This window comes from Ascaphus truei, unplaced genomic scaffold (genome assembly GCF_040206685.1).
Source record: "Ascaphus truei isolate aAscTru1 unplaced genomic scaffold, aAscTru1.hap1 HAP1_SCAFFOLD_317, whole genome shotgun sequence".
Taxonomy (NCBI): Eukaryota; Metazoa; Chordata; class Amphibia; order Anura; family Ascaphidae; genus Ascaphus; species Ascaphus truei.
The window spans coordinates 270,068-290,000 of NW_027456147.1; the positions used below are offsets into that span (position 1 = coordinate 270,068).

A 19,933-nucleotide genomic window follows, 5' to 3' on the forward strand; every position below is an offset into this window, starting at 1 on the left:
GATGATCTATGTAAGCAAGTTAACAGAAAGAAAAAAATAGTATGCAAAAAAAAAAAGAAGTGCTAAGAGTATAATAGAAAGGACTTGACTGCAGACAGATTTAGGTCAGCTCTGCGAGGGGTGAGGAGCTTGGAAAACCAATGGCTTTTCTGAAGACAGACATTTCAAGGGTCGAATTTATCTCTGCTGTGATGGGGAGATAGAGACCGTTCTTCTCCATGTGGCCTATATTTAAATCTGAAACATCCGCGCCAGTTACACACATGAAAGAACAAACGAGAGGGAATGAAGAAATACATCAAGATGAAGAGGCAAAGGATTCCAGTGAGGGTCCAAAGACCAAGAATTTCATATGGTTCATACTGTATCTTCCAGTAGCCAGTTTAAGTCCAAATGCATTACGGTACCAAAACAAACAGCAGAAAATTAAGAATCATGTACACGGTCCAGCAGCGAGGCATTTCTGCTTCAGTTTATTTTAAGTCCAGCTCCATGTGCAGCGCACAATCGGTCACATTCTCAGGATGAAATAGTATGTCGGAAGATTTTAAAGCCACATAATGGAGTCTTATGATGCATCGCTGCAGTCTGAAAGTCTAACTTAACCTTTTTTGGGTCAATGAGACATACAAAATATGATAATAAAGGTTTCCAAGAGTTCTCTGTAGCTTTCCCCGTTTGTCTCCAAGCCGAGTTCCTCAGAAGGAAGGTGCTGCGAGCTTATGGCACTCTAACTAAGCAGCGTTCTGCTGCTCAATCTTCTGAGAAGCTGGAAATAAAACAATACAACAACAGTGAGAGTCGTGGGACAGAATCCTATGTCTAGATTGTGCTCTTCAATGTCAATTTCTTCCACTACCAACTGGCACTTTCACATTAAATAAAAAAAGCATTTTGTACCAGAACTTTTCTTTCTTCCTTCTGCATATTTACATGCTACACCCACCCCCACAAACACCTTTCCATTAACAGTGCAGTCTCCACTTTTCACCTTAATCAAAAGCGCTATAATAATGAGGCTGGGACAAGCTGGTCGGGTTTTTAGTGTCTAAACATTGATAGATTTACAACAGCATTGCGTTAACAATAGCCCAATGAGACCAAAGTATTTCCTAAGCATCTCTTTGCAAGGGATGCGAGAGGTATAACGGTGGAAAGAACTAAACCGTGAATGATGGAACCTCCCATCCAAGTCAATAGTGTATAAACTCATTGAATTGTACTGTATGCTTCTGATCTACAGTACTTTTTAGGTATATGAAGCATCCCAACCTAAATGGTTAGGTGGTGGAGCGTGAAGATGAAGATGATGAAATTGATATATATAATGGAAATATTACTGTATGCTCATTGCATGTCTTTGACAGGTCTGCAAACCCGCCTTTCACCATTATCACCCAGCACTTCCACTGCAGCAAGGGATTCTGGGAAATAACATACAAATGAGCACACAGTGCCACCTTTTGCTTCAAAACCATCAACATGGTTCCCTATAGGCTTAAGCTTGCTGCATGGTCACAACTTTGAGCACAGCCAGGGTCAAGATGCAAAGCCAGTAAACCCACCCACAGAAAGCCGTTTCGACCTTATTGGGTCTCAGTGTGGGGTTGGTTATACTGGCTATGCAAAAATGAAGCAAGGATAGGTTTTACCATACTTGGTTATGGGCTATGATGCTGACATACAGATGGAGCAAGACTTTCCGTTTTCGGCACCAGGGCATGCTGTGAAAACGTGACTGCCGTGGTGCCGGAGAATTATCGCTCCAGGAGGGTCCGATTCGAAAGCATGGATCCCCCCTGCAGGATGGCATGGGCAGCACCATCACTGGAGCCGCGGCTTGAAGCTCTCTCAGGCCCTGGCTCCGGAGACAGCAAGTTCAGTACATCTGTACAGCACACAGCACTAAAAACTCATGTAGACCGCAAGCTTTAGAAGAAAATGCATGGCTTTGATCAGATGGCACATATATTTGAGCCGTTACAGTTACAAAGACAGCAGGTGGGATGAAGTATCTGTATCTAGTATAAAAATGCCTACATTCATCTCAGACACAATGGCCTTGGCCGTCACTCACGTGCATTAAAACCGTCAGCATTATAGCTACATGCAAGTGATTTAGTACAGTATAATCAAGATTGTTTTTCAAATCTGGACCAGCGAGGTCAGCCCAGAGCTGAACAAGATTGTGTGCCCTGTCAGGTCGCACCACCCTGGTGCAATTCCAAAACACAAAACAGCATAACTGGTTGATGTAAGGCTGTCTTCAATTTAGTGTTACTCTATGTTACAGGAAGGGGCTAAGGTGGAGTGGCCAACTCCAGTCAAGGGCCACCAACAGGTTAGATTTTTAATGGTATCTCTGCTTCAGCACAGGTGGCTCAATCTACAACTGTGTTGGCTATTCCTGTGAGAAAGTGTGTTCTGAGGAAAAACAAGCTCACGTCTAGAACAGCGGTTTGAAACTTGTCCACAAGGACCCCCAACAGACCAGGATTTAAGGATATTCCTGCCCAAGTACAGGTAGTTCAGTCCAAATGATTGAGCCACCGGTGTTCATGTAAGGATAACAACTGCGGAGCCACTCAGACTTCCTGAACCAGCAGGTGAGCTACAGCACCGGGGACAATACCAATGTAGTGGCCAGATCTTCAGTGGCAGGGGGGAAACAGGTGCTACACCTGTTATGTGTATTTGTATCTCCATTTATGTAAAATTATGTTTTCAATAAAATTCAAGTTTAAAAAAAAAAAAAGCTCCAATCCAGCTGCCATGTCCCACAAATGTACCTGGAGTTAGTTATCTTCTGTTGCAGTTTATTGTACTTGTCTGGGGTGCGGCAAGTCCTAATCAAAGAACGGATGAAATTAAACAGAATAAGAACGCTGGCATATACAGTAACATAATATGGATCAGTTAATTCAGCCCCCGCAACTGGCTGAACCTTCTACACATTTAGCTGCTCGTGTGTATTTTTGTAGAGAGTGGGGTACGCTCCTCCTTTTATGGTTTTCTCTAAATGGATTATTATAACAGTTATCTGGTGCAGAGGAGATTTAGCGCTTCCCGCACACACTACAAAAATACTGTTTCAGGATCTATCTTGGACAGTTTCTCTGAGTTTAAGCTGCTGAATACACAAAGTCCTAAATCTCATTAATGGTTTTACTGGTATATACACATTTTTGGATCATGATTGAATTTATTTACACGTAATCACATCAACTATATAATTTGTAGATATATTTGAACACAAATATTTCCCATTCATTTATCACAAGAAAATCACAAGTTATTTCACATAGGAAGCGCCTGTTTGAGGTTTCATACTGTATATGTATTTTGCCATTGTGGGAGTGACTGACGTGCATTAGAGAAACGAAAGCATGGTGGAGATGAGGAAAATCTGCCGGGATGAGGACATTTAAATACAGAACAGTATCCTGCGGCGCTCAAAAACTCAGTGACAAAAGTCAAATAGACATTTAAAGTCTTAGTGATGCAGACATAATGCACAAAGATTCGGGAAAAATCCCTTCTTTGGGTGCATAATCGTACAGCTCTGGAAGGGATTTCCCCCGAAACGTTGTGCATTATATCTGCATCATTAAGACTTTAAATGTCTTGTCACCGAGTTTTTGATCACTGCAGGATACTGTTCTGTATTTAAGTCTAGGGGGCGATATATGCTGGGATTCTCACTTTCCTGCTAGAGCCCCAACCCCCATCATCTTTGGCTCCTTTGAAGTGACTGACCTGCTGCATTCTTCCTTTGCTCGGCCATTGAGTAGATTTCATGCAGGTGTTTCTTCTGATCATTACTTAGCGGGGCTGTCAGCGAGTGATACCACGAGAGATCTTGGCCCTGCACCCCTAAACAAGACAGTCTCATCACATCCATGCGTATGTACAGCTTATAACAGTCTGGAAGATGCATGCCGTGGAATGTCCCTTTTACTAGGACATTGGCAGGCTGTATTTCACAGCTTCTCGTGAGGCCAATATCCCTGATGCCCATTACTAGGTGCTACTTTTGTTCGAAAAGCATCACCTGGGTGATTTAAATGTCACTGAGTATATTTCACAGTGAAATCAGGCAAAGACTCCTTCCTCTCGGGGGTTAACGCCTGGACCGTCCTGTCACAGGGCTGGATCGGGCGCTCACACTGCTGGGACTCACTACCTCCTTGAGTAGGCGGGGGCCATGGATCACCTTGGTGTGCTGTCAGATGGGACCGTCCTGGGCGTCTTCCAATTTTCTCCTTCGGTTCACCTCCAGAGTCGCCGTATTGCAGCTTGGAAGGGTAGCTGGGACGGTCTAGGCGTTATCCCCAGAGAGGAAGGAGCATGCAGGAGCTGACAGCCAGCAGCATTTAAGGCTACCACCTTTCTCACAGGCAACTCTGACCTTTACACACTTTTACCAGTTCAGCTATATGATATTTAGCAATATCACTTTTAACAATTGTTTATGTATTTAATGTATGTTTTTGCATTAGTAGTGCACCATATATGTATATTTTAATTACTATTGACCACTCACTTTGAAGGTGAATATAAAGTTGATTCCATTTTTCCATTGCGCCTCCACTTAATTTCTTTTTCTAAACTGCCCTTAAAGCCCGACATGCCCTAAAATATTTCGCTGTGCCGTCTTCTCTAAATACCATGGGAGCGATGTATCAAAGCAATTTTGGAGCAAAATGTAAGCATGGTTTCCATCTTGCACCTGCATGCGTCAATGCATCAAGCACTTTGCTCTTCGTCTTGTTCCATGGGCTTGCTTGATACTTGGGAACTGACAGTATGAGATACATAACTCAGAATATAATGAGATGTGTCAAATTCTGCACCTCCATGTCACCTCTTCTCCCTTTAATCGGTGTAAAACGAAAAACAAAAATGTGATAGTGGTATAAGCTTCTGCCTTCTAATATTCTGCACCAGATGTAAGAGACGATTTCTTACATTTGTTTGATGCAGATACGCTCCAGCAAAAGGGCACAATGTGTCAGAACTTCTTGCCAACAAAATTGCTTTTATACAGAGCTCCTCCGGTCTCTCTCCTCCAAGCCCTTTAATTAGAAGAATTTCCCCACTTAACCCCACTTTCATTTTTGTGCCGAACCACACTGAGAAGTAACGTACTGAGCAAAGCTTCTGTAAAGAACTGGTATTCATCAAGGGCATCTACAGAGTCCAAAGGAGTACTGAATCCCTCCAAGGCAGTCTCCTCCAGAACTTCATCGTCCCAGTCGTCCTCTTCCTCCTCCTCTTGCCCGAGGTTCTCCTGCATGGCCTGACCTAACCCGTTTCCTTCCTCCTCATCACTCGGAATTTCCTCTTGAAAAGCAGAGAGCATGTTCAGCATGTTTACAGCCCGTCACCAAGGGAGAATTGCAGCTCCTCCGACACACACACACACACACACACACACACACACACACACACACACACACACACACACACACACACACACGTGTAAGACCTCATGCAACACAACACTATGCATACACATATATTGTGTTAAATTCGACTCATACCAATGTTTTATACACACACACACACGAAATGCCATCTTTCACAATGGTTTCTTCTTGCAGTAACAGACACACATTTTGTATACACAAATCCCAAACTCCATCTCCTGGAAAGAATGGCACATACACGTTACAAATATTGCTGCAGCTACACGAATGCAATCCCGATATATTTATTTCGCAGAATTTTTTTAAATGATAGTTTATTCCCTGTGAATATTTTGTGTGTTAAAATCGAGACATGGTCTTTTTGTGATGCTCACGTAACACTTGTTTTAATATGACCATGTATTCTTTCTATGCGAGTGCTGTAGGGGTGTGAAACTATTTACATAAGCAACAGAAAAACACACTACCAATGTACTGTATATCCTTTGAACCCTTCTTTGTTTTCCCTTTAATGCTACATACAGTACAACCCTACAAATCGATCCCTAGCCATGTCTTATTAATATGCTTCTTTTAACATGCAGGATGAAGCCTGCAATTCTCTATTGTAATGCAACATATAATACCTTTTTGTTCCAAATAGATTATTTTTGTTAGGAGTTACATACAGTGTTTAAAAATAAGAAGTCTGTTGACAAAGGCAAGTTAAAATCCTGAATCCCAATGTGAAGATTAGCTAGTCTTTCCCAGGCTACAAGCTTAATGCTCTATCATTATCTTCCCAATAATTGATGGCTTTATTATTAAAGTGTGCTTAGGACCGAGGACAGAGGATTCTGGGATGTCACAGCTGTGCTTTTTTCCTAATGTTGCAAATATATTACCATCTCGGAACATTCCTGGTATACCAGTCGGTCTCAGTACACCCAGAGCCTGTCTCCCTTCCTGAGAAAGGAGTGAGCCAGTGGTTCTTACCGCTTTCCTCAGTCTCAGTCTTTGGGTCCCGCAAGGATGGCCGCTGGTCAGGCTGCTCACGGCTTGCACACACCTGTCTCAGCCCAAGGAAGAGAAGCAGAATCGAAGGTACAATGAGGGAAACAACAGCGTCGACTGATGGCGGTCGGTTTGAAAGCTCCATCAGAATGCTGAGTCCTATTATACACACTTTCCGGTCATGCAGCCTACAAGACAAGCAGCAGATCATAAGACAGACATGGTGCATAGAGCCTGACAAAAAATACTGCTAAGAAGCTTCTATCAAATTCCCCACATTATCATGAATTACGGCTCATTGGTATAAACCCCAGCACGAGTGGCGACTCATCACATACATCACAAATATCACCATTAGTGATGGGTCAACGCATACAATAGAAGCATTAATGCAGCATTCCCCCTATATTGAGAATCTTTTCTTTGTCCAAAATCTGAACCAACGTGCCTACTGGTGCGGATCCATACTGTTCTTAGCTCCTGGGACCACCTGGTACCCGTGATACTTAGCTTTAATTTTACTGGCACATAAAAAGGTAACTGAATCGTCCAATAGGAAGCCACTGTGTCCTGCCCTGATGACATTGATGATTCCTATTTGGTCTGAAGGAGTGAGCCTTGGATGGCAGCCATGTGGATTACACAAAATGGTCCAAACATACAGGTACAAAAATGGGAAATATCTCAGGAACCCGGGGGTTAGGGTTCAGTTACAGCAGGGGTGTCCAACTCCAGTACTACAGGGCCACCAACACGTTATGTTTCCAAGATATCCCTGCTTCAGCACAGGTGGCTCAGTCATAATGACTAAGACACCTGTAAAGAGCAGGGATATCCTGAAAACCTAACCTGGTGGTGGCCCTTGAGCTTAGGAAAATAGATGCCTTGAGAAAGCTCTTTTTTTTTAGTGCGAAACGCGTTGGCTGCAGCAGGACACACACTGACTGACCCCCCCACACACACACTGACTGACCCCCCCACACACACACTGACTGACCCCCACACACACACTGACTGACCCCCACACACTGACTGACCCCCACACACACACTGACTGACCCCCACACACACACTGACTGACCCCCACACACACACTGACTGACCCCCCCACACACACACTGACTGACCCCCACACACACACACTGACTGACCCCCACACACACACACTGACTGACCCCCACACACACACACACACACTGACTGACCCCCACACACACACACACTGACTGACCCCCACACACACACTGACTGACCCCCCCACACACACACACTGACTGACCCCCACACTGACTCACATGCACACACTGACTCACATACACACACTGACTCACATACACACACTGACTGACACACACTGACTGACACACATACATACACACACACACACACTGACTCACTTACACAGACTGACACACACACTGACTGACTGACTTACACACACACTTACTGACATACACACACACTGACACACATATTCACACTCAGTGCAAATAGCTAATACAGGGGATGTGTGCCGAGCACGCGCATTATAAGTCAAATGTATTTGCGTTTTGTCAATGAAATTGTCTTTTGATTTTTAATTAAAACATCACCAATACAAATACAATTTCTGTGACAAAAGTCAAAGAAGTTTCACTTACTATGCGCGTGCACAGCACACAGAGCTTTTTTTTTTAATGGAAAACACACTTTCCCTTTCATAATAGTTTTTTTTTTCAATTTTGGATACATTCAGTAGTGCTCTGTTACTCCTTCCAAATAATCTTATCCCGGTGGCCCTTGAGGACTAGAGTTGCACACCACCTCCACCGTCCCCTACCCCCGAGCTACAGGGACCCTCCAGTTTCAGAGTTTGTTAATTTTTTTTTTTTTAAAACAGCAGAAAAACAAGGTTAAGTAGTGGGGATTGTTGCTTTAAGATGGGCGACAGGTCATAATTTGCAAGAGAATCTTCAGTACACATCACAGCGACACGATCAATGCACACATGTACCCTCCATATATGAAGTTCTGAAACGGTCAGCTTTACTTGCCCCAGGAAGCAGTCTGTATCATTCACCCACTGATTGACAAACTGTGCAGTGATGGGCTCGGAGCTGTGAGGGAAGCGAATTTGTTCCAAGGTGTTCAGGAGCAGAGCTGGGTTATAATACAGAGATGCAATGACCACCTGCAGGCACATGGTCCGCAGCTGACTGGACTTAACGCCTCGTGTTAATCTCTCCAGCACGGCCTCAACGAAGAGTGGGATACACTAAAGAAAAAGACACGGCCACTCAGCAAATGCATTAAAGACTTCCAGGGTAGCAGCGGAACAGAGAGCCCAAAGAGCTATTCGAATGCAAAGATTAGGAATGTCTTCTGGTATATGTGACCCATCTATTATCATTATCACCGAATAAAGCGCCAACATATTCCACAGCGCGGTACAATGGGGGAACAGGATGATATCAATGACAAACAGAATAACAAACCAAATACGGACAAAAAAAGCACAAAGAAATACAAAAAGGTGATGAGCGCCCTGTTCCTCATAGCTTAGAATCTAAATGCTGAAAGCCAAATGTGGTAATAAATGAAATATTACCCAGCCATATACACACCTGCTCTCGCCCACGCCTCTCTGCCACCTCTTCCCCTGCTAATTGTGTTAATACTGACTAACCTTTAAAACTCGCCTCACAAATCAAGCACCCCAAGAGCCTGCACTCACGGCTACTGTCCCACACCCACAGTCACTCCTACCAACCATTGAATCCAAGCACTGCCATCTACAGCACTTATTTCCTCATCTGCTATCTCTGCAAGTCTGCCAACATCGCATTTAGATTGTAAGCTCTTCAGGCAGGGATTTACTTTCCTATTGTCTGATTTTGCTGCACTTATTGTATTATTATAATTCCCTGTACTGTATTCTTTGTGCCGAGTACACTTGTAGCGCTATATAAATAAAAATAAACATACAATTACATATATCACAAAGGTTTGGTCCTGATGAACTTTAAAGTGAACTAATGCCAGTGACATGTTCAATGGGTTATGTAGGGATGTCTTAGTTTGCTTTCCCTTCGCTGCAGCGTGTCTCCAGAGGGAGTGTTTAAAAGGTTCCGCGGCGGCCCGACAGCATAGGGCGCCGCCATATTGTTGCGCAATAGTTAGGGGCACTGTAAGAGCGGCGAGAGGTCGCGCATGCGCAGTGCGCGAACGGCTGGCCAATAAGAGGCTCAGCCAGTAACTACAACTCCCAGGAGCCTTAGCGAAGTCACCTGACGCCAGGGAGCGAATAGGAGGGCGGAAAGGTAAGTGTGGGGGAGAGGCCACGCTAGTCAGAGGGCACCGGAGGAGCAAGGGGAGAGGTAGTGTGGGTGCAGGGGGTTTCGTGACCCACCTGCATAGGCTAGATCTTCCCCGTAGGCCCCAGGATACTCCCTGAGTCACCGTAGATTGTGGTGCTGCAGGGACGCCCTGTAGTGATGGCTACATCAGCCCTTACTGTATAGCAGATAGGGACAAAGTGTGCGGAGCCGAGGTTGGTGCTAGTCGTCTGGGACCAGGCTGCTGTGCATCGTGAAATCGTGAGAGACTGCGCTGGATCGGCGGATCCTTTTTGAAGTTGTTACCGGTCACCCCAGTGACCGGAAGGTATTTACTAAAGTGCACCAACACCGGTCAACAGGCGCTGATCCCGCCTTAGGGAACACTCTTTGGGGACACTAAGTGGAGTGGCCAAAGGACTGAGCCTATATACATAATTACAGTTACATGGACACGGTGTGGGGGCACGCGGTTACAGGACATTGACATTTCTCCTTATGAGAGTGGCCAAGCCACCAGGGTTATATATATTAAGTAGTTGGTTGATGTGTTACATGCGTTCTTGTCATAACTATGCCATAAGAGTCAATAAGAATTACAGTAAACAGTTACAATCGTATGTGTGTAGCTATTGTTCTTACCCAAGGGAATCTTACGCCATGGGGATCCTGGGTAAGTGGAGGCGCTGCCAATAAGATAATTGTTACCCCAGGCTCCCAGCTAGCGGAGGCCCAGATCTCCTGGAGCCAACAGGTGTGTACAGTACCCGTAGTTACTCTAGAGCACTAGAAAGAGGGCTACAGTTACATCTAGTTGATTGATGCTTTTTTACCCAAATATGACACCTTTAAGTATTTTTAAATACTGCTTCAGTTAGTGTGTAAACTTGGTGATCTGAGACCTGGGAAAGGTGTGATTTCCTCTGGCTGCCCCCTTTTTTCTCGTGGCCATGTGCAGCAATTGCTAGCACAGTCAAAGCCCTCTTCTATCTCTTATAACGTACGTATGCATGTCTTTATTTGTATAGCGCCATCCATGTACATACAGTAGTGCTTTATAGCAGCAATACAAATAGCATAATTGGATACATAAGAATAAAATATGACATTAGGAAAGGAGTCCCTGCTCCGAAGAGCTTACAATCTAACTGGCAAGTAGGAAGAACCTGCAGACACAGTAGGAGTGTGTTATGGTAAGTACGACTGCAAGGAGGGATTGTAAATGTATATGAGATGTATAGTACTAGCCAAGGGAGCTACCCAAATACTTCATTAAGGGGGCTTGTATGAAGATAGGCTTTAAAGGTGGAGAGAGCCAGAGAGAGACAGTGTGGTATTGAGGGGAAGGGAATTCCAACACACACACACACACACACACACACACACACACACGGTGGGTAAAACACAAAATAACAGGTGCATTACTCCACAACCCAGAATCCTTATTTATAAAGGACTAGGATTTGACATGTTCCATAATTATAGGGAATACATGGGCAAATAACAGTTACAAGCACATATCTTCTGCGAAAAGGTTTTAGATTCATGACTGCTGTACAATTTATTCACCAATCTGATAAAAGTGGAAAGAAGCCAAAAAATCTTTCAGTACACACACGCAATAAAATCACAGTAAAATATATATATACTGTATCTACCAAACATATAATAGAGTCACTGCAGGTTAAAATAATTCGTTTATTTTTATATCCATGGCAAGTTTGAAATCTTTACGCTTCTAACAGAGAGAGCAAACTTTGAATGCAGATGGAAAAACGGCATGCGAAAAATGTCTAGAAATAGTACGTAATTAACAGCTCTGGATAACAAACCTAACCATGAGAAATGGGGGAAGAGCAGATGGGGAGGGGAATGAAAAAAAAAATGAGACACAGAGAGAGACAGAGTGACGAGAGAGAGAGAGAGATACAGAGAGAGAGAGAGAGAGAGATAGATAGATACAAAGAGAGAGAGAGATCGAAAAACACAGAGAGAGACAGAGAAACACAGACAGACAGACACACACACACACAGCTGGCTAGGGTTAGTGTTTAATTGTAATATAGTGTGCTAGAGAGGAATCTGTGAAAATATATCCGAAAAAATGAAGTATGGACAGCATGTCTCAGAGTGGGGGGGGGGGTTAATGAGCCTTAGCAGCACCCAGTTCCAAATTACCTGATCAATTCCTCGGCCTTTGCAGTGCAAGACAATGACCTCCAGGAGCTTTGCTGCGTGGCACTCGGCATCTTCCCCGGCTTCCCCTGTCAGTACCTGACACAAAAGGGGTGGAAAAAATGCACCACTAGGCTACACCTCTTCCTCACCCCCTTCAACCTCCCACTGCTGCCCTAAGCCCCTTCTTGCCTTACAACCAAAATGACAGTTCACCAGAGCCCCACCCCCTCACAAACACACACAGTCTCTGCCCTTACACCGCAATTGCAGGACCCTTTAGGATCCAAGTATTGAGCCCTCCAAAAACAATGTCTAAGCAGACTGCTTGCAAAGCTTAACTGAATGGTGGAAAACATTACTTGTAAAATTCTCTGTTGCTCAGCCCCCACATGCAATCACAGGCTCCTAATTCCCACCATGCTCCCACCCAGTGTGTTCTCCTTTCCATTTGTCCAACTGACACACAGCTGCTCACCTTCTTACACATGGTGTAAATAATCTCCAGGTGTTTGGGGCTTGACAGCAGAGTCTCTGTATCTACTGTGATGTAATTGTGAAGAAGAGGCATCATATCTGAAGTGAAAAAAAAAAAGGAGGGTCAATGACACAGGCAGGACCACCACCTGCATCCTGGGCATCCCCACCCTGGGAATCTCTACCCTTGAGCTTATGCCTGCATCTAGGCATGTGCCACCCCGAGCACCCACTGCACCTGATCTACTCTTTGGACACACCCTCATAATGTTCTATTCCAGTCACACTCATCCAGGCAGAACGCCAGCCACCCTGACCCTCACCTTGTCCAAGGCTCAGTCACCTCCCCCACAGTGTTACGGTATCCGGCATCCCCTCTCCCCAAGCCTTTTGCCTTTCACACTGGTGATGCGCTGATTGTCCTGGTTTACTCTGTGTGTTGCCTTGTAAATATGTCACACACAGCTGGCAAGTTGAGTTTTTCAAAGCATCTCTCACAAGTGGACAATTTAAAGGTACAATTCCCCCTTCCCCCAGCCCCAATCAAAAAGGTAACCATCACGAAATGAATCTCATTGTGATGCTTATAAAAGATGACAAACCTTATTTCTTAATTTTTCACAACTGTTTTTGATTTGATTTTTAATAGGCCCAAAGCCTACAGTAGTGTACACGCAGCAACCTCTGCCATTTATTCTAAGGCCGCCTCAATAGTAGGTGCGCGCTCGCGACCGAGCGCATTGTCTGTACTTTAAGAGATCCGTGGCCTGCAATGTTGCGCTATGGTTGGCGTGCCCGTGATGTCACGTGAGCAGTTCGCCCTCATTGGCTGAACCGCACACATAACCTGGCCGTCGCGCTGCAAATTCAAACAAGTTTGTCTCGCCATGCATTGGCCGCCTCGGCGCTCACGATCTATGGACACGCGAATTGGCCTCCAGTTGTTTGTATTTGGCGCTCGCGCCATCGGATCCACTATGGACGCGGCCCAACTTGCTCCATCCCGCCATAAAGCACAGACCTGTTTTAAATGCCAATGTCTGAGGCTTCTCAACAAAATGATTATCCTGAGCCTCTCAGATAAGGGTCTTCGAAAAAACGTTGTTTTACAAAGGGGGGAAGGCTTTGCAGCCAAGCTAACTTCGGTCCTAGGCTCTTTTTTTTCTGGGAGTAAAACACAGTTTAAAGATCAATGAGCAAGGGGAAAAAAAAAGTAGTGAGGTCAAAACATGTATATCCTATTGTACAGTATAGACACACACACACCTTTACATTTAAGTTCACTAAACCCTTATTAAAAAAAACAAGGTAGGGTAAATTTATCTGCTGGTGAACCCTAGGACTACAGAGCTCCTCAGTCTATTAGATGCGGGTGTATACCTTAACGGATGTTATTGCATCACTGAGTCACCCTATGGTGAGAGGAACAGATTTCAAAAGGACCGAGCACTACGACAGAGACAGAGTTTGACAGGAGATAAAAAAAGGGGCCCACTCAATACACCCAATTTCCAATCTGTTGCAAAACATCAGATCTTATTTGTTACTCGACAATTTTGAATTCCCTTACTGTAATACCCTCTCTGTTAGGAGGCTATTCCACAAATACACCACCCTTATTCGTGACGGAGCGCTTCACATTTCCTCTAAACCTGCCTGAACTGTGTGCTCTAAAATAAGTTTACCTCAACCTTTACACACAGTATTTGAACGTTTCAGTAACCCCCCCACCCACCCCCCTTTCTTCGTTCTCTCCTCCAAGTTCTAAATGTTGAGGTCCATGAGTCTATCCTGATACGTTTTATGTAGACAAGTGGTGCTCAACTCCAGTCCTCAAGCCCAACCCAACAGTTCAGGTTATCCCAGATTCAGCACAGGTGGCTCAGTCAGTCCCAGCTTCAGCACAGGTGGCTCAGTCAAAGACTGAGCCTCTGATTGAGCCACCTGTGTTGAAGATGGGATATCCTGAAAACATGACCATCTGTAATGTGACGAATAAAGATATATATGATAAAAGAAGACTTTTGGTTTACATCCTTTGATCAAATAATGCCAAGCCTGCTAACCACGTCAAGGTAAGTCTTTATAGCAGGTCCCTACGCTAATACTTATATATATATATATATATGAATATTTACAGTTGTGTGTGTATGTATATATATATATATATATATATATATATATATATATTATATACATATATACAGTGCTCGACAAATAATGTTAACCTGTCGCCCGTTGCGAGTGGATTTAGGCAGCTGGCGACCCGTGCTGCAGCTCAATGAATTCCCCTGCTCGTGCCAATTTTTTTTTTTTTTTTAAATAAATAAATAATCCCCCTCCCTGATTGGGTTAAAAAAAAAGTTAAAAAAAATGGCGGCAAATCCTGTGGTCCCGGCACGCGTGCACAGGGCAAGCAGAGTGTCCTGCCATTTGCGCTGCCTGTTCCCCCCAGCAACCCAGAATCCCCCGCATCCCTCCCCCCCCCCCACGTGGGATGGAGGGGGAAGCCCAAACCAAGCCCCGCGCGCAACCCAGCCCCCCCACCCTCCGCTCCCCACGTGGGACGGAGGGGGAGCCCAAACCAAGCCCCGCGCGCAACCCAGCCCCCCCCCCTCCGCTCCCCACGTGGGACGGAGGGGGAACCCCAAAACAAGCGCCGCGCGCGATCCAGCCCCCACACCCTCCCCCCTCCGCTCCCCACGTGGGATGGAGGGGGAAGCCCAAAACAAGCGCGCGATCCAGCCCCTCCGCTCCCCACGTGGGACGGAGGGGGAAGTGCAAACCCAGCTTCCCCCGTGCGCGCCTCCTGCTGGGACCTGCTCCTGCTCCTGCTGGGATCTGCTCCTGCTGCTGCTGGGACCTGCTCCTGCTCCTGCTGGGACCTGCTCCTGCTCCTGCTGGGACCTGCTCCTGCTCCTGCTGGGACCTGCTGCTGCTGCTGCTGGGACCTGCTCCTGCTCCTGCTGGGACCTGCTGCTGCTGCTGCTGGGACCTGCTGCTGCTCCTGCTGGGACCTGCTGCTGCTCCTGCTGGGACCTGCTGCTGCTGCTGCTGGGACCTGCTGCTGCTGCTGCTGGGACCTGCTGCTGCTGCTGCTGCTGCTGCTGCTGGGACCTGCTGCTGCTGCTGCTGAGGCCCACGCTGCGCTGTGTGTCCCATGTCTTGGAGAGGGCCCACTGCCGTGCGGAGACCCCACTGCTGCCACGTGTGACCCGGTGAGTGTGTGAGTGACAGACTGAGTGTCTGTGAGTGTGCCTGTGTGCCTGTGTGTCTGTGAGTGTGCCTGTGTGTCTGTGAGTGTGCCTGTCAGTGTGCCTGTGTGCCTGTGTGTGTGTGTCTGTCAGTGTGCCTGTGTGTCTGTGAGTGTGTCTGTGAGTGTGCCTGTGTGTCTGTCAGTGTGCCTGTGAGTGTGCCTGTGTGTCTGTGAGTGTGCCTGTGTGTCTGTGAGTGTGCCTGTGTGTCTGTGAGTGTGCCTGTGTGTCTGTGAGTGTGCCTGTCAGTGTGCCTGTGTGTGTGTGTGTGTCTGTCAGTGTGCCTGTGTGTCTGTGAGTGTGCCTGTGTGCCTGTGTGTCTGTGAGTGTGCCTGTGTGTCTGTGAGTGTGCCTGTGAGTGTGCCTGTGTGCCTGTGTGCCTGTGTGTCTGTGAGTGTGCCTGTGTGTCTGTGAGTGTGCCTGTGTGTCTGTGAGTGTGCCTGTGTGCCTGTGTGTCTGTGAGTGTGCCTGTGTGTCTGTGAGTGTGCCTGTGTGTCTGTCAGTGTGCCTATGTGTCTGTGAGTGTGCCTGTGTGTCTGTCAGTGTGCCTGTGAGTGTGCCTGTGTGTCTGTGAGTGTGCCTGTGTGTCTGTGAGTGTGCCTGTGTGTCTGTGAGTGTGCCTGTGTGTCTGTGAGTGTGCCTGTGTGTCTGTGAGTGTGCCTGTGTGTCAGTGAGTGTGCCTGTGAGTGTGCCTGTGTGTCTGTGAGTGTGCCTGTGTGTCTGTGAGTGTGCCTGTGTGTCTGAGTGTGCCTGTGTGTCTGTGAGTGTGCCTGTGTGTCTGTGAGTGTGCCTGTGTGCCTGTGTGTCTGTCAGTGTGCCTATGTGTCTGTCAGTGTGCCTGTGTGTCTGTCAGTGTGCCTGTGTGTCTGTCAGTGTGCCTGTGTGTCTGTGAGTGTGCCTGTGTGTCTGTGAGTCTGTGAGTGTGCCTGTGTGCCTGTGTGCCTGTGTGTCTGTGAGTGTGCCTGTGTGTCTGTGAGTGTGCCTGTGTGTCTGTGAGTGTGCCTGTGTGTCTGTGAGTGTGCCTGTGTGTCTGTGAGTGTGCCTGTGTGTCTGTCAGTGTGCCTGTGTGTCTGTGAGTGTGCCTGTGTGTCTGTCAGTGTGTCTGTGTGTCTGTCAGTGTGCCTGTGTGTCTGTGAGTGTGCCTGTGTGTCTGTGAGTGTGCCTGTGTGTCTGTGAGTGTGCCTGTGAGTGTGCCTGTGTGCCTGTGTGTCTGTGAGTGTGCCTGTGTGTCTGAGTGTGCCTGTGTGTCTGTGAGTGTGCCTGTGTGTCTGTGAGTGTGCCTGTGTGTCTGTGAGTGTGCCTGTGTGTCTGTGAGTGTGCCTGTGAGTGTGCCTGTGTGCCTGTGTGTCTGTGAGTGTGCCTGTGTGTCTGTGAGTGTGCCTGTGTGTCTGTGAGTGTGCCTGTGTGTCTGTGAGTGTGCCTGTCAGTGTGCCTGTGTGTGTGTGTGTGTCTGTCAGTGTGCCTGTGTGTCTGTGAGTGTGTCTGTGAGTGTGCCTGTGTGCCTGTGAGTGTGCCTGTGTGTCTGTGAGTGTGCCTGTGTGTCTGTGAGTGTGCCTGTGTGTCTGTGAGTGTGCCTGTGTGTCTGTGTGTCTGTCAGTGTGGCTGTGTGTCTGTGAGTGTGCCTGTGTGTCTGTGAGTGTGCCTGTGTGTCTGTGAGTGTGCCTGTGTGTCTGTGAGTGTGTCTGTGTGTCTGTGAGTGTGCCTGTGTGTCTGTGAGTGTGCCTGTGTGTCTGTGAGTGTGCCTGTGTGTCTGTGAGTGTGCCTGTGTGTCTGTGAGTGTGCCTGTGTGTCTGTGAGTGTGCCTGTCAGTGTGCCTGTGTGTGTGTGTGTCTGTCAGTGTGCCTGTGTGTCTGTGAGTGTGCCTGTGAGTGTGCCTGTGTGCCTGTGTGTCTGTGAGTGTGCCTGTGTGTCTGTGAGTGTGCCTGTGTGTCTGTGAGTGTGCCTGTGTGTCTGTGAGTGTGTCTGTGTGTCTGTGAGTGTGCCTGTGTGTCTGTCAGTGTGCCTGTGTGTCTGTCTGTCTGTGTGTCTGTGTGTGTGCCTGTCTGTGTGCCTATCTGTGTGTGTGTGTGTGTGTGTGTGTGTGTGTGTGTGTGTGTGTGTGTGTGTGTGTGTGTGTGTGTGTGTGTGTGTGTGTGTGTGTGTGTGTGTGTGTGTCTCTGAGTGTGTGTCTGTGAGTCTTCTGCGTGAGTGTGTCTCTGCGTGAGTGTCTGCGTGAGTGTGTCTCTGCGTGTCTGTGAGAGTGAGTGTGTGTCTGTGAGTGTCACCCTCTCCCTATGTCGCCCTCGCCTTCTCCCTGTCGCCCTCGCCCTCTCTCTGTCTTTGTCTCTCATTCTCTCTGTGTGTGTTCTGTGTCTCTCTTTTTCTGTGTGTGTCTCTCTTTTTCTGTGTGTGTCTCTCTTTTTCTGTGTGTGTCTCTCTTTTTCTGTGTGTGTCTCTCTTTTTCTGTGTGTGTCTCTCTTTTTCTGTGTGTGTCTCTCTCTCTTTTTCTGTGTGTCTCTCTCTGTCTGTCTCTCTCTGTCTGTCTCTCTCTGTCTGTCTCTCTCTGTCTGTCTCTCTCTGTCTGTCTCTCTCTGTCTGTCTCTCTCTATCTGTCTCTCTCTATCTGTCTCTCTCTCTCTGTCTCTCTGGCCGAGTCCATAGAAGGACAGGCCGCGCTGAGCCTTGCGGACGCTCCGCGCTGAGCCCCTGCATACTCAATGAGGATGCCTTTAGAGGGGGCTCACGCGAGCGTCCGCAGGCGTGCTGAGGCGCTGGAGTTTTCAGCCGACAGCCAAGCTGTTTTTCAGAGCACTGTCGGCTGAAAACATCCAATCAGCGCGGAGCAGCGTCAACGTCACGGCGCCTTGACGTCTCTTTATCTGTCTCTCTCTGTCTCTCTCTCTGTCTCTCTCTCTGTCTCTCTCCCACTCTCTCTCTCTGTCTCTCCCACTCTCTCTCTCTGTCTCTCCCACTCTCTCTCTCTGTCTCTCCCACTCTCTCTCTCTGTCTCTCCCACTCTCTCTCTCTGTCTCTCCCACTCTCTCTCTCTGTCTCTCCCACTCTCCCACTCTCTCTCTCTGTCTCTCCCACTCTCTCTCTCTGTCTCTCCCACTCTCTCTCTCTGTCTCTCCCACTCTCTCTCTCTGTCTCTCCCACTCTCTCTCTCTGTCTCTCCCACTCTCTCTCTCTGTCTCTCCCACTCTCTCTCTCTGTCTCTGTCACTCTCTCTCTCTGTCACTCTCTCTCTCTCTGTCACTCTCTCTCTCTCTGTCACTCTCTCTCTCTATGTCACTCTCTCTCTCTGTCTCTCCCACTCTCTCTCTCTGTCACTCTCTCTCTCTGTCACTCTCTCTCTCTCTGTCACTCTCTCTCTCTCCCACTCTCTCTCCCTCTCCCACTCTCTCTCTCTCCCACTCCCTCTCTCTCCCACTCTCTCTCCCACTCTCTCTCTCTCCCACTCTCTCTCTCTCCCACTCTCTCTCTCTCCCACTCTCTCTCTCTCCCACTCCCTCTCTCTCCCACTCCCTCTCTCTCTCTCTCTCTCCCACTCTCTCTCTCTCCCACTCTCTCTCTCTCCCACTCTCTCTCTCCCACTCTCTCTCTCTCCCACTCTCTCTCTCTCCCACTCTCTCTCTCTCCCACTCTCTCTCTCTCCCACTCTCTCTCTCTCCCACTCTCTCTCTCTCCCACTCTCTCTCACTCTCACTCTCTCCCACACTCTCTCTCTCTCCCCCACACACTCTCGCTCTCTCCCCCACACACTCTCACACTATGGATCTGGATATCTTAACTGCCCTATACTACACTGAAATAACCTATACTGCTTACTTCCATATCTGACTCAAGCTTCACACGGAAGACATCGAACCCCCCCTAACCCAGAAGACAGGTAACGAACACTTCCCCTCCAATGTATAACATTGCGGGAATGAGGGTACCTGGACTTTGAGGGTCTGCGGATCAGGTAAGATCCCAGACGGGATTGCTGCTTTAAATATTGTGAAGCGGGGGCATCCAGACACTAGTTAAGGGGTGCAGGAAACTAGTCATCCACATCTGGCTTTTTTTTTTCTAGATTTGACATTTATACACACACACACACACACACACACACACACACACACACACACACACACACACACACACACACACACACACCAAGGACTAATTGTAGTATAATGTAATACAATAAATAAACTAATATCAAAAATGAATGTTCTTACTAGGAATTTATTCAATTTATGGCTTTTTTTTAAATGCGTGGCTGGGGGCGGGACTAGAGGCGGGGTTGGGGGTGGGGTTGGGGGCGGGA

At 47.2% G+C, this 19,933-nt stretch overlaps 1 protein-coding gene across 4 annotated transcripts in view; it reads right to left on the minus strand.

Annotated features, from left to right (window-relative positions):
* Positions 1 to 440: 440 nt before the first annotated feature.
* The window catches only part of LOC142483298 (importin-8-like), a 101,444-nt gene continuing 81,951 nt past the window's right edge, over positions 441 to 19,933 (minus strand). For 3 of the 4 annotated variants that reach the window (XM_075583401.1, XM_075583400.1, XM_075583398.1), the window contains 8 exons: positions 12,390 to 12,487; positions 11,915 to 12,010; positions 8,456 to 8,676; positions 6,405 to 6,610; positions 5,149 to 5,343; positions 3,757 to 3,873; positions 2,790 to 2,846; positions 441 to 769 (listed from right to left, as the gene is read on the minus strand). In XM_075583401.1, coding sequence (XP_075439516.1) covers positions 2,800 to 2,846; positions 3,757 to 3,873; positions 5,149 to 5,343; positions 6,405 to 6,610; positions 8,456 to 8,676; positions 11,915 to 12,010; positions 12,390 to 12,487 — 980 coding nt within the window. In that variant the 3' untranslated portion in view covers positions 441 to 769; positions 2,790 to 2,799. The remainder of the gene's footprint in view (positions 770 to 2,789; positions 2,847 to 3,756; positions 3,874 to 5,148; positions 5,344 to 6,404; positions 6,611 to 8,455; positions 8,677 to 11,914; positions 12,011 to 12,389; positions 12,488 to 19,933) is intronic. The other variant, XM_075583399.1, reaches the window with a different exon arrangement.